We start from the raw sequence: 14,407 nt of genomic DNA on the forward strand, positions 1-14,407 counted from the left end.
TATGCCAGAGGGTTTTCCCCACCTGTTTAAGCTATGTGACACTGAAGAAGGAAAGAAGCCTTAATTTTTGCAGGAGAAACAAAAAACCTAAAGCCATAAAAGGGCTTGGATACTGAGGTGCTTCCAAGCTCCTGCTTCAGGTGTTTCAGTTAGAAGTTGCATTCTTCTAAGCTCCTACATAGTTGTTTCTTAAATTGTAAAGGCACTTAGTTGTACTGTTTAATGAGGATTTTCAGGTCTACGAAGATCTGTTTTAAGGACATACCTAAAAACGCTGCAGTTGCGAGAATGAGCAAGTTGGTAGGTAGATTGTACTTGGACCCCAGTGAGCTCTATGAGGAAGACCCCTTCTTGATATATTTCATCTGGTAGATGGTCTGAAAAGATGCCTCATGAATTATGGTCCACACAAAGTGATAGTTATATACAATCCCTACCTATAGCTAGTAATTCAGTAGTTGAATTGGAACTTCTTTCGTGGTTTGGAGTACCTGGATTTGTTTTTCTTTTTTTTTTTTTTTGCATAAATCTAGCTGTCCTAAATACAGTGCAAGAGTGTTCATGAATTAATTCATAGTTTAAAATCTGTCTGATGGTGAGAGATATCAGCACTTGACCTGTGGCAGTACTTTGAATGGACTGCTGCTTAAAAATCCTCTGAAAAGAGTTTTTTTTTTTTTTTTTTTTTAAGCACATCATTTTGTGGAAAGATTCAGAACGTGTCTGCCTAAGGGCGAAGAACCATCCTTTGGTGGCCGAGAGAGAGTATGTCCTAAAGAGGAGTGTTTATTACTCACCTCCAAGTTTGCAGGGAACAATCAATGTGGTGTTAAAATTAAGTTAATTTGTATCGTGTAACTTGGTTAAATCTTTCTCAGTTTATTTTATAATGAGAATCAAGTTATTAACTGTAACAAAGAATGGCGTGGAATTTTTATTATTTTGCATAGTGTGACATGGGGTGGAGTTAGCAAAACATCATCACACTTAAGTAATTACACTGGCCATCAGCTCTAGATCTTCGTGTAACAGTAGGAAAACTGTATTCCCAGGCATTCCAACTAGTTTCTAATATTATGGTAAGCTGGTCAAAATAAGCGTATTTTTTGTGCAAAACAAGAAGCGTACAGCTAGCTAATAGTACTCTGGTACAACATGTCTTACATTAGTTACATAGAAAATTCTAGTTAAATGTGCTTAAAGTGGAATTAGGAACAGGGGGAATCTTTGCATATGCTGTAGCTCAATTCATGTGCATGCAATGAATTACCCAGGTAATTAAAGTTGCCTGGTACAATGAATGGCTTTAAAAGAGATACAAGAAAATTGCTTGGACTTAAATACTGTAAGTATGTAATTGCAGAAAATGGTATAAATTCGTCTTGGTGTCTGTTGTTTCTGTAATGTAAGTTATGTCTTATGTGGTAACTGAATTTTGTTGCTCCAGGGTGTTTTGGAAGTGAGACAGCCCATCTTAATAGGTTTTTTAGTAAACAATTTTTAAAAGGAAAACATGAACATGCTTTAAATGTCATAAAGCTAGAACAAATACCTCTTCTCTTTGACTTCTTCATATACTCAAATGGCTGGGCATTTCAGTTTGACTCTTCATTTTCTAGTTTAAGCTTGTCTAATTGGAACTCATTAAGCTATGTTATGCCTCTTCCAGCTAGATGGAAATTTCTGTCATTGTTACAGTTCTCCATGGAGATGGGCACCCAGTGATACTATTGAGTACATCACAAATATGTAGTAGCTCACCCTTGATAGAAACCCAGTTTCTGGCTCAGTTCTCTGCACCTTATGGGCATTCTGTGTTCCTGAGAACTCTTCATCTCCTAGTGTAAATTCTCACAGATGTTTGGGTTTTGTTTTGGTTTTTTTTTTTTTTTTTTCAATTAAATGAAGTTTACCTTGGACCAACTTCTGTGCAGCTTTTCATTAATGAATTGAACAGTGAAACAGAGTACACTTACAAAGCTTGCATGTGATGTCAAGGTGGAGTTGCAACTTTTGGTGGACAGTTTCATAATTTGAACTGATCTCATTAAATTGCAGTACAGTCCCAAATTAACAAACTGAAATTAATCTGAAATCTCCTTTTAGAAAGGAGAAATGAAGTGCCCAAATTCAGAATGGGGAAGAAATGATTAACAGTATTGCAAAAATAGGTTGTGTACAGTCATTTAGAAATCCACTGTGAAACTTTGTTCTATGGATGAAAGAAAAAAACCCGGGGATATAGATTCATGCTGTGCTTTAATTGCAGCAAAGTGTGAACTGTCTGTCCAGTTGTTTCAGATTTAGAAAGAATGTGCTTGCAGATTAAGTCATATCAGTGAGTTATGCAAAAGAGAGACTTTTTCATGGATTTTTTTTTTTCTCTGTATCATCTGGTACATCCAGTGACCCGTTTAGTCCCATGATACTATAACCAATATGTTGAAGCTGCGTGGTATTTGATTGATTATTCATAATGAGAACAATTGTGAAAAATTGTTTTCTATCTATCATTTGGTGATGGGACAAAAAATTAGGTGATTTTACACAGATAATTTAAGGAAAAATTTAGGAAATATTTTAAAGGGTGTGGATAATAAAACATACATGTAGATTACAGATCTCCTTAGGTGGAATCTAGTTCTCAAAGAGTGAGCTTGACAACCCCCTCCCGGGAGTGGTTTAACACTTGGATAGTTCTCTGGTCCCTGGTTTAGCGCAGCAGTGTTCTACAGGTGGGGTGGCGTTCAGATCGGAAAAAGGAGCAGTTATATCCATGTGGCTTTGATTCTTAATCCCTCACACATCACATTGGGTGATCCCCCCTTGCCATAGGTGGTCCTCAGATTGATGAATCAAAGTCTAATTGTGCATCTAAAGAGCCCAGAGCTCAGTTTTAGAATACTCTATCACTTTCAGTGTGATGTTGCCAGGCATAATTGTTCAGCAGTCTCCCTGTATGGCTCATTCTTCACAGTCAAACAAGTAAGGAGTAAGTATAATCCTGCTCTTCTAACACTTGAAGACACCAAGGCAGAGAAATTGAGTCTGCTTTTTGAAGATCCCAATTCTATTTTGCACAAAAGATATACAATTATTGTCCCAAAGATCTGGTCAAATTGAGGTGTTGACCTTTTTTTCATATGTGCTCTTAAAAGCTGGGTCCAGGTGACTATCAAACAGGTAGTCAGACTTAAACATGTGGCTCACCTTTTCAGATAACTTTAGAGCTCTGTTTTGTTACTGAGGTCTATTTCTGATTAGGAAAATGTTCTGTTATAGGTTTTGAAACTGCAAAGTCTCTTGCACTGCATGGGGCATATGTTATCCTGGCCTGCAGAAATACGACAAGAGGCAATGATGCTGTTCAACGCATTCTTGTGGAATGGGTAAGTGAATGTATATAGTGTCCGACACTAAGCCGTGAAGTCTTTTGCGCAGTACGAGCAGTTAAATGGATATTACATTACCATGCACGAATCTAAGGAAGAAGGTATTTGTCTTCTTTTGTAATATCCTCTTCAGTCACTGATATATCAGTGATAGAGATTTTTCATTTCATGTGACTCTAATGGACTGCAAGACTTGACATGCTGCTATCCATGTTATGTACAGATGCTTTGTAAGGGCGAAAACGTTTGAAAGAAGCACTGAGGCATGTTTCGTAGTTATAGGACAGGACATTTCCTCAACCAAAGTGGATAACTAACTGAAGGAGAACGTACACACTTGGGTATCGGACACAGCCGCTATTTTGAGCATAGTTTTTGTACTATGGGAGATTTCAGGACTCATTCAAAACCAAGAATGTTGCCCTCCTTTTCTTTCCTAGTCCGTCAGGCCCAACAACACTGCTGCCAGGTAGTCTGTCTCAATGTTTTATTTCCTTCCCCTTTCTTCCCTCTTTCTTTCATTTTTCTTCCAATTTGTCATGCAAATATAAGCTCTTCAGTACTGTCTATTCCCTTGTTTCTTTTTGACTCATGACTTCCCCCCCTCCCCCCCCCTTTTTTTTTTTTAATTTATTCAGTGTTCTTAATTTATTCCTCCCACAATCATTTACTTGCTAGTAAGTATTGCAGGCTACTTTTGTCTGAGCTTGCTATGACTGCCGACTTCCATCTGTTGGCACAATCCTATACACTTTACTTGAATAATAAACCACAGGGTCAGATTCTCAGAATTTTATTTCTTTCCTGCTAAAATTAGCGATGAGTGTCTAGCTTTATTTCCCAAGCTCTGAAAATATTTCAACTGCTCCCAAACGGTATGGGAGAACACTCTGTGGTATTAATATTTACACGTAAGTAGTCTACAGGTAATTATAATATTTATTAGCGCAAAACAAACAGTGCTTGTTTACAGGTAAGTATTGCCAAGTAAGTGATGTTTATAATATTGCTAATTTTTGTAACTACAGGTTTTTTCAAGAAGCAGTCTTTGGATTTAGGCCTTATTCTCTTGACCAGATGATATTAATGATTTACAGTAAAGGATTGTGAAGGAAAAATGTCTTCCTTTCCCCCTCAATACTTCACATTAAAGCTCTTTTTCTGTTTTTTATTTCAAGAGCGTGGAATTCCAAGAGAATTCCAACAGAGTCATGCATAATGTGTGTTCCTTAAAGTTAATCTGTCCATTCTCTTTCAATAGATCGGGATTTGTTGATATTCTGTCTTTTCAATTTAGTAGTCTCAGTCCAGCTAAAAATGGCTATATATAGGTTTTCCATGTAACTAAAATAAGGCAGTACTGAGTACCTTCTATTTTAAAAACTTTTCGTTACCCCCTTAATTCTAAGCAAATCTCTGAGCGCTTTGAAGGCAATGGGAGTTCAGGAGTACTTGTCTTAATACCTATGTTATCTCACCAAAAGTTAATGAATTGTTAATTGAATGAAGATCACTGAAGGTCAAATTACTTCAGAAACATTATATTTATTTACTAACAGTTTTCAAATTCTAATTGTTCAGAAAAGAATCTCATCTGTAAACTGGGTAGCTGGAAAACCTTCAATGCATCTTTGTAATGGCTTTGTTGTTGTTTATTGAGAGGGACTAATTAACTTTGATTATTGCACTAATATTATGGCACTTTGACAGTCCCTCAGATTTATGACTCTGGGAAAATAAACAAATGAAATGCAGGTGCTGGAGCAGAAAGAATAAGTTATTACTGAACTTTAATTACTTGGAGTGTGTAACCAGGAGAGAATTAGTTGATGAATTACAAGATGCTTAAAATTTACATCAAATTGTAAGCAATCTTGAGGAAAACAAACACAAAAACCTGCCCCAAAGTCAGTTACTGAAAACAAAGAGACGAAGATTAATTTGATTGATTGATAGTAATATTAAAATATTGATGCGAAATATTAATTTTTAGCTTATAGGTGTAACTACAGAGCAGGAAGTTTTTAATTGAAAATTCTTTTCTAAAATTAAGGAGTTTAAGAAAAATGTCAACAACCTCTGCATATGGTTCAGATGAGTTCTCAAGGTGTAGCTGCAACTATCCTGCTGGAAAGAACTTCAAAGCATCCACAGTATTTTGTCTCCCTTGTTCCTAGAGAAAGCATAATTATTGAGAGGATATTAGTTTACTTTTTATTTGGAACCAATTTAAAAAAAAATACAACTGTTAAGGATACAGCCTTACAAAGTCTCATGTTCGTGTTAATTTGGGTAGTATTTTTGGCAACAATAGTGCTACCTAGTTGTTTTATGTTTTCTTCTATATTTTTGAAATTAAGTCTCCAAGGTGCACTATAAATACTGTCTTCCTCCAATACTCTGAGGGGTGGAAATTTGGTAAATAAGTGCCTATTTTCCAACCAAATGTTCAAACCCTTTTTCTTCTCATTTGCATGAACTATACTTCTGTAATTACAAAAATCTTTGCCATATTGAATTCTAGTGTGTTTACATGTCATAGGTGGTAATACCTGTCATGTTGGTAATAAAATGGGTATTTCTGTAATAACATGTATATTATCAAAAGCAATGTGTCCCCCATGCTGACTTTTCTGTAGGACAGTATGCTTTAGTACTCAACAGTTACATTTCTGACAAAGAGTATTTCCTTTTTCATTCTTTTTGTTGTCTGATGCAAACCAGAGTTCTGGTTATTTTACAAGGAGACAAAATAATTAAAAATGTATAAAGAAACAACTTTCAAATTTCAAGTTTTGATACAGTTTTCCAATTGATGGTCTATATTAACTAGAGCCTGACATATGTATGGAAAAAAATGCAATTCTTAAAAAACAAACAAACAAATAAAAACCCCCCAAAACCAAAAACAAATAAAAACCAACAACCAACTGCCACCACTGCCAAACCACCACAACAATAACAAAAGCGAACTCAAACCTACTATAATGCAGCATTTCAAAATAAAGTACGGCATATGCAACAGTACTTAAGAAAACCATCCAGCTTGTTCCCTTAGTGAGTCTATTTGTGACACCCTTCTCTGGAATGCCATAAACTGAGTGTCTGCAGAAAAACAGCTCTTCTCTGGGCCTGTTGTACTTTTAAATAAGTTGTTAGGCAAAAACCCCAGTTTCAATCAGCTTTTAGTGAAAGCTGAAAATCAACTTTTTAAAGAGAAAATGAGACAGCTAAACGGCTTGGAAAAAGCCAATTGTTAAGGTTTGGAGAAAACAGGAGGATAATGGGAGAAAATAAGATTTTTCAGATTAGCTGCCATTGCTTAAAAAGCAAATTCGAACTGATTTTAATTGGCTGTTGGAGACAAATCTAGAAAACTTTGGTTTTAACAATTTATGTCTAAGGAGCTGTTTTATAGAGTTTCAGCCATTTGAGTAGGGATTACTCGTATAAACTTGCTAATTACTTTTGATAACTGACATTTGTTTGCAACCTGCAGTACTCTGGTTATTTCCTTTCTAAACTACAGCAGAATTTTGCTAATATTGCAAATAGAAGGTAATAGCCTTATGTAAAGTGTTGTGACAAGTTTTAATGTGAATGGTCTAGCTAGTCTGTCAAATATCATTTTTTTTAGAGAGGTATAGTAGATTATATTGGTACGATGTAAAGTTTTATATACATACGTGTCTATATAAAGAGAGAGAAAGGAAGAAAAAGTATGTAAAAGCAGGAGATAAAAAGAGAGATCAGTATAGCCTTATATTTGATATCTTGAAAATGAATGTTGTTCATGCACGATGACATTCAATATCAGTTTAAAACTGTTTGATAATTTCTTGCTCAGAAAAGAGGAAATTAGAATTCTAGGGTTATGATTCATTTTAATCAGAAAGAAATTGTCAAACATAAATCTCTCCTTGAGTAGTGAAAAGGCCTGAGAGCAGCCAAGAAAAAATATCAATACTTTGCAAAGGAGGAATGATTGTTCCAATTCGTAGCTTAATTGACTTTAAGGCTTAATGAAAAACACTACAGTGCTGTTTGTACACATAGTTGCTCTGACGAACATTGAAATCTATGCTCCAGGAAGAGAAGCTAGGTAATTTATTTTACATTATTATTGATATAATTTTCTAATTGAGTATGAGCAGAATGTTTGGATAAGACTGCGTAGCTCCAGATGTTAGCAGTATTCTCAAGAAAATACTTAAGAATATGAATGAATAAAATATTTCATAAATCACAGCTTTTCTTGCCAAGAAGCCCTCATTTATTTATTCCTGTCAAATAGTCTTTGAAGTAGATATTAAAAGATAAATTGTAAGTTTAATATTTCATAAAAAGTATAATGTTTCTTTTGTAATTATTCCTCAGTGTTAAGCCTACAGCTCCATCAGATTAGATTAAACTGTAAAAAGAAAATTTGGGTTTCTTTTATATGTAGAAACTTATAAGGTGGAGATATGACAAGAGAAGAGCAAATGGCTATGAAAAACACCAACAAAATAAACGCGACTCCTTGCTGTATTCCTTTCCCCCAAAGTATTCTCCACCTAAGGAGTGATTTATATTCTTGCTGATTAAGTAACTGAATGCAATTAAAACTTGATAAGCGAGTCTTTTGTATTCCAATTGCAATCTTGCAAAGCATGGGAAGATGAGGAGCAGACTGGGCACGTTCGCAGAGAACATGGGCAACAGTTTTCATGTGTCCACGATGTGCGTTTCCCCCTCAAGGAAGGGACTGATTCCCCACGCAGTGTTTCAGCTCCACTGGTGTCCTTGGCTTACGATTTTTTTGTGTACATGTGTGGAATGCAGGACAGCTCTAAAATATTCTTCTGTCTTAGTCTCTTGATAGTAATGGATACTAATCTTGATACAGAAGATAAAATTTCCTTTTCTATCTATTGGATGTTAATTTTGTGAGCTTTTTCTGTAAATCAGGCTATTAATACAGGACTTCCATACCGAGACTGTGTAAGACTACGTTAGAACAAGCACAATACATTGTTCTTGGAATTAACTTAGGTGAATGATTCAGGGAGGGCGTCTCATCGTGATTAGTGGCAGATTTTCATTTAGGGAAAAAACTGAAGAATGTGTAAAAGATGGCTTTGGAGATGTAGTAAATACTGAATGAAGCCACAGTCAGTACAGAATTAAGGAATTTCAAAGTGGTGCTAAATAAAAGCTCTTAAAAAGTAATCTCTTCAAAATAGAAAGTATTTCAGAATATCACACGGGTAGAACACATGCATTTCTGTGAAAATATTATTTCCAATATTGTGTTGTTATTTTGTAATAAAGAACTGTATTGTATTCTAAAACTATGTATTATTGGTTGACATGCCATCGCAGTGCAATATACAGTTACAAATGCCTGCAATGTATAGACGTATTTCATCTTCCAATAGTGACTGTGCTGAAGAATCAAGATAAAAGTAGTTATCCGAACCTTGCTGTGGGGAACAGGCCTTGCAGGAAGAGGCAGTATCTTTTATTACGCTAACTGGTAATGCAATAAAAAAAATTCTGCGTCAACTTGTCTCACTTGCAGCCTTAGACACTCAAACGAAAGCATTATTGCCGCTGCTGAGTATAATGTTTGGTTTTTTTTTCTTTTTAAAGGTGTGATCCAGATCTTTCTGAAGTGAAGTAATCTTTTAATAAACTGTAATTGCAATGGAGTTGGACCATATGTTACTAGGGGAGAACTGAATAGTCTAGGCCTTAACCGGTACTGGTGCTAGTAACAGCTGATTGGGAACAGTACAAAGTATAATCAGACTTTGGCCGTAATGTTCAACAATTATGTTCAAGTACGTTCCTGTGAGTAATCTGCTTGGCTGAGACACTTTTAAGAGAGTGATGTGTGCTGCAAAGCTGTTTTCCAAATACAGATGGACAGTGAATTGTTAAATAATGGTAGACATAGTTTTTAAGCAGTAGTAGCATGCGTACACAGAACTAAGAAAAACTAAATGTAGTACAGTCTGCTAATGCACTGTGTTAATGTAGGAAGCTGGGAAGCAGCTGCTTCTGCGTTTTGAAGTCTTCTGACACATTCGGAGGCGGCAGTTTCTTTCAGATTGTATATTGGGACGGTAACTATCCGCACGGACAGGTCTCAGCCTGTCCAAGCTATTGATGTTGTTATCAGTGAGAAATCTGTGATCTTCAGGTTCTGTCAGATTCAGCTCTAAAACCAGCTGCGAATCAGTGAATGTAGCCACTAACAAGAGCAAGAGGCTTTTTAATGATTTGCGAGGAAATTGGTGTTTAAAAAAACCTAACCCACACAAAGTTAAAAACATTCAACAGATTAACCACCATTTACATGGATGAATTGTTGAGATCTATTTTTTGTACACTATAAACATATGGCATGAATTTAGTCTCATTACAGATGCTGAGAAAAGGGAAAGGCAAATATTTATATTACATTCATGTTTTACAGTAAAAACACTGTTCAGTTTGTTTATACAGTTCCACTGTTGCAGTCTTTATGGTTAGTAATGAAACCACTGTAAAACAGAGACTGAATTATATAGCAGATGTGTTAAGCCCCTAACTTTCAGAGTTGGGCATCCTTCTGAATACTGATATCATTTTGTTAGAGACTTGATGTACTGGCTACAGCTGAACTGGTTAATACCTACATCTTCATCTGTAGTTAGCTCTGTATTGTTACTGTACTAAAGATAGTTTTATTATCCAGATAAATGCATCGATATTTTACAGTAATTACACTTATGAAATATAAAGCCAGTCAGGGTGAGTGAGTGCAGGAGGCATTAAGGAATTTGATGGGCATTTTCCAAGCATTTAGGACCTCTTATGGCTTATATTTCCAGTAAACAGGGATAAATTCAAAATACTTAATTAATTTGACGTGTATTTTATTTCTCAGTGTGGTTCTTGAATATATTTTTATTCTGGTTCAATTCATGGTTGGGATTCAAAATGAAGTGAATGCTAAATGTGAAAGTGGATAAAAAGGAAAACACTTTTTAAAAAATGTGGCTGTATTTTAGCTTTTATCTACTTGAAAAGAACTACTGACATATTAAGTCAGTTTTTGATCTTTGCTATACTGTACTCAGTGAAATACAGAATTTTGGTTACATAAAGCTAAGATCATTAATATTAATTCTTTGTATGTATGTGAAAATTTCCAGGAAAAATGCACAGTAAAAATAGCTTAGGTCCCTGCCAAGGGCATTTCAGTTCTGGGCTCTGCAGAGATTTACGTTTCATGATACTTTATGCTCACTACCCTGCATATTCACAATGACTTCCGTTGTAGTGGTAGCAAGCAAAGAATTTAGCACTAAGTGTTTTTGGAACTCAGTTCTTATTTATTAAATGAGAATTAAGGAAATAGACATAAACATATTGTAGTGTTGTTTTTTTCTGTTTTGTTGTTAAGCTTCTGGTTTGTGCTGTTAGCATGTCTTTAAGTAGAGAATATTTTTTAATGGTGATAATATAAGTAATAAATGCAGGAGAAAGTTTAGTAATGTCCAGCAAGGTAGAAGGGATTTTGAAGTGGTTTAGCACCATGGAATTTTTACAGGTGTAGGAAATGACATTTGAAAAGAGGTTTAGTAATAAGAATGAAAGAACTACTCTATAAAAGGCAGAAATCTTCGTTTTCCTTCGTCTTCCTCTCAGATAGGAGGAAAACCCATATAATGAGGCACATGGAAATAAATTTTAACTTCTTTACAAACATAGATAAGGCGAGCAGAAAGATTTCTACTAATAATGAAAAATTGGATGGTGGTGAAGGAAAAGAATGGTCTAACAGATTAGCTTTATGGCTAGGAGAGATGATGGTCCTTAAGAAGAATGGGTAAGTGAAGATTGTTTTTACATCAGTACTAGGGAAAAGACAGTCATGGCCTTCCAGTAGGGTGTCCGTTGCCGATTGTAAGCCATTCTCATCTTGCAGTTCCCTGTAGCCTCAGCAAATCATGGAAGAGCTTCCATGGTTGTTAGTGTCTGCTTCATCCATCCCTAGGACTAGCCAAGTCACGATGGTGTGCTGACTATTATTCAGTCTGCATTCTTTCAGAATGTCCAGAGTTTAACAGCTGTGGAGGGGTAGAAACACAGTGTTTTTAATTTTTTTTGGGAAAAAAAATCAATTAAAAAAGAATTTTTTGTGATGGTTTGGTCACTTTATCTCATTTTTGTGCCTTGTACAACAGCTTAATTGTTCCTGAAAATATGCTTGAATAAGGTGGTGAATAAATGGTCTGGGAACATATGGTTTACCCTATGTTCTATCTCTAATTTTGGATTTCTAGGCTGGATTGGAATTTTGTGCTAATGCGTGAATTTATAATGCTGTAGACAGCTGATAGAAACCAAAAGGGCGCTCCCATAGCTATGAGATTGCAAGGTTTTTAATGTAGTTAGTGAATTTGCCATGATTTTCTCCAGTAAGGACAAAGTTGTCTTTTGAGTTGACTAAATTACTTTTGCTCTTGTAATTTTGTTCACCTTCCAACATCTGCTACACATATATATATAAAAATAATCTAAAATGTAATTTTGAAAGAAGTCACAGGATCTTACCGCTCTTTATTTTTTTTTTTTTTTTCTTCCAGTCAGCAGAATTTTATACATAGAAATGTTGAGGTGATCTTTGTGGTGATTTGTTTCTTTAGCACAGCCCTGCTGTTCTTAATCTGGAAATGTGAGTCACAAAATCCCTACCATGCCTAAAGCTTTGTAATAATACTACTTAAATGTAGTATGAGGTTTTTAACAGAAAATTTTAAGACACCCCCCCTCCTCCCCAAACAGAAATAATAACCAGAATAACCCCTTTAAAACTGCACTTCATGCTTAGTCTTCAATTAAATGGCAGTAGGAAATAGTGTTTGCTCAACAGTATTAAAAACCTGTCTGATGTCTATCTTTAAAAAAAACCATGGCCTTTGTATGATGACTTGAGTTTAGCTTATAGTGTGCAGAGAAGTTTGGGTTTCACTGATACTTTACATATAGTAGTGTAACTTGGGTTCGATCTTTTTCTGAACCTTTCTCTCTCAGGATCTGTTTTCTAAAACTATTTAGTGTTGTTGACGTTAAAAACTTATTTACTGTAGTCCGTGTAGATGCATTCTTACGTACACTGAGTTCTGCTATCACTGGGTTTCAGGTTGTCAGTTCTGGGAGAGGAGAGGGGGAATTAAAGTGTCTGGTTATAATTTTTTTTTTTTAACCATCTTCACAATTAATCTGATTGTAACATAAGCTTGTAATGTATTCCATTAATGAAGAAGACAAGCTTAGCTTATGGTAAATACAGTACTAAGTGTTTATAGTGCATTTCCTATTTTACATGATTCTCTCTATAATTCTGCTTATCTTTTCATTCTAATTCCCTAAAGGATGTATAAAAGAACCCCTAAAGAGAGTAATTACTGCTCTATTCCTTAACCAAGGCTCCTTTTGCAAAAAGAAATCTGAGCTGCTTTTTAAAGAAGGCAGTTTTAAATAAAAATGCAAATAAGCTGCTTTGTAACCACATTAATTACCCACCTAGCCTCTTATTACCGTGTTTGTATTGTTTGCAAACACTATTTACAGTGGTGTGGAAATTACCATTCCTGGGCCAGAGGAAGGCTGTTGTCGGTGGGTTGTGCTTTGGAACCAATTAGAGTGAACCTTGTCTGCAGCGGGGCTCGGGGGAGAAGGCATAGCCTTGCAATGTCAAATAACGGCATTAACTCAGACGGCACAGGCACCGGCTTGTAATTATATTATTGGTCCTCTTTTGCTTCTGCAATGAGTTTCATTCTCTGCATTTTAAAACCTAACAGGCAGCGTTGTGTCTTGCTAACGATTTAATATGTGCTGTGATAATTTTTCATGAAAGTCGTGGTGAAATCCGGTGGGTCATTTTTGTCCCCAAATTGGTTCTTTGCTTTAATTTTATTAAAAGTAAACAAAAAGCCTAATGCTTATGTTCAAGATCTCATAGATTACCAGGTAATTGACCTTTCATGGTAAAAACCCAACTTTATTAGTTTATTTCATTATCAGAAGTGAACGGGATGGAGTATCTGTTAGTATTAGCTGTAAACGGTGTGTTAGTTGGCAATAATTGAATGGCGTAGGGCTTTCAAGACTTGGAAGAAACTGAATGCTTCATAGTACAATGTAGTCGCCTTTGTCAAGTGAAGTGCACACTTGCTAGACTAGTATTTGTTGTGTTCTTTTCTTGGTTTTCTGTCTCACTTATGGTTGTGAAATGGGCCTTTACTCTAAAAATTGCTCAGAAATTTAAACTAAAGCAAAGAGATATCTCAGCGTTCATGCTTTTGGAGTTATAAATGTTTTCAGATCCCAAAGGGTTTAGTTTGATGGGTCACACAGGCTGCAATGAGAACAGGCTGCAATGAGAAGAACTGGTTCTTTAAGTTGTATTTGTTTTCTTAGGCTTGCACCTGGTCTGCCAATATGTTAAATGAGTCTTTTGATTTTTTTTTTTTGTGTTGAGCTTAGTATGGGGAAGAAAATGCAGAGAGATTATTTTCTTCCTACTTCTGAAACTGTACTGCATGTATCTGCAGTGCTGTGTCAGTGCGATAATGCTTAAAGAATACTTGCTGATAAAGACAAAAATGGTAAGGTCTGTATCAGTTCTACTGTAACACTGCATATAGTAGAGTAGGAAAATAGCAACTCCACCGTGCATAATTGTTATGCATTAAAAAAAAAAAAAGAAAAAGAAAAAGATGCTCATTGCTGGATCACTAATAGTTCTTTACAGTGACAAGGGACTAATGTGAGGGCATCAAAAGAAGCACTGACTTGGTTCGTGATACGCAATAGCTTATAAAACTGAAGGTAATTATATGGCTTATATGACTACAGAGCAGCGTAAATGACATAAAACAACCACAGATGGAGTTCAACAGGAATAGCGAAGATGTATAGAAAGCAAACTTGCTAAGTAGGGTGCTCACAAGGTACTACTAATTTGTTTGCCT

The 14,407-nt window shown here is 35.6% G+C and overlaps 1 protein-coding gene across 8 annotated transcripts in view; it reads left to right on the top strand.

Moving 5' to 3' along the window:
* WWOX (WW domain containing oxidoreductase) overlaps positions 1–14,407 on the top strand; it is a 531,552-nt gene that overhangs the window by 25,993 nt on the left and 491,152 nt on the right. For 7 of the 8 annotated variants that reach the window (XM_054197832.1, XM_054197834.1, XM_054197833.1 and 4 more), the window contains exon 5: positions 3,283–3,389. In XM_054197832.1, coding sequence (XP_054053807.1) covers positions 3,283–3,389 — 107 coding nt within the window. Of the gene's footprint in view, positions 1–3,282; positions 3,390–5,445; positions 5,506–14,407 lie in introns of those variants that run through there. The other variant, XM_054197838.1, reaches the window with a different exon arrangement.

This window comes from Rissa tridactyla, chromosome 4, assembly GCF_028500815.1.
Source record: "Rissa tridactyla isolate bRisTri1 chromosome 4, bRisTri1.patW.cur.20221130, whole genome shotgun sequence".
Lineage (NCBI taxonomy): Eukaryota > Metazoa > Chordata > Aves > Charadriiformes > Laridae > Rissa > Rissa tridactyla.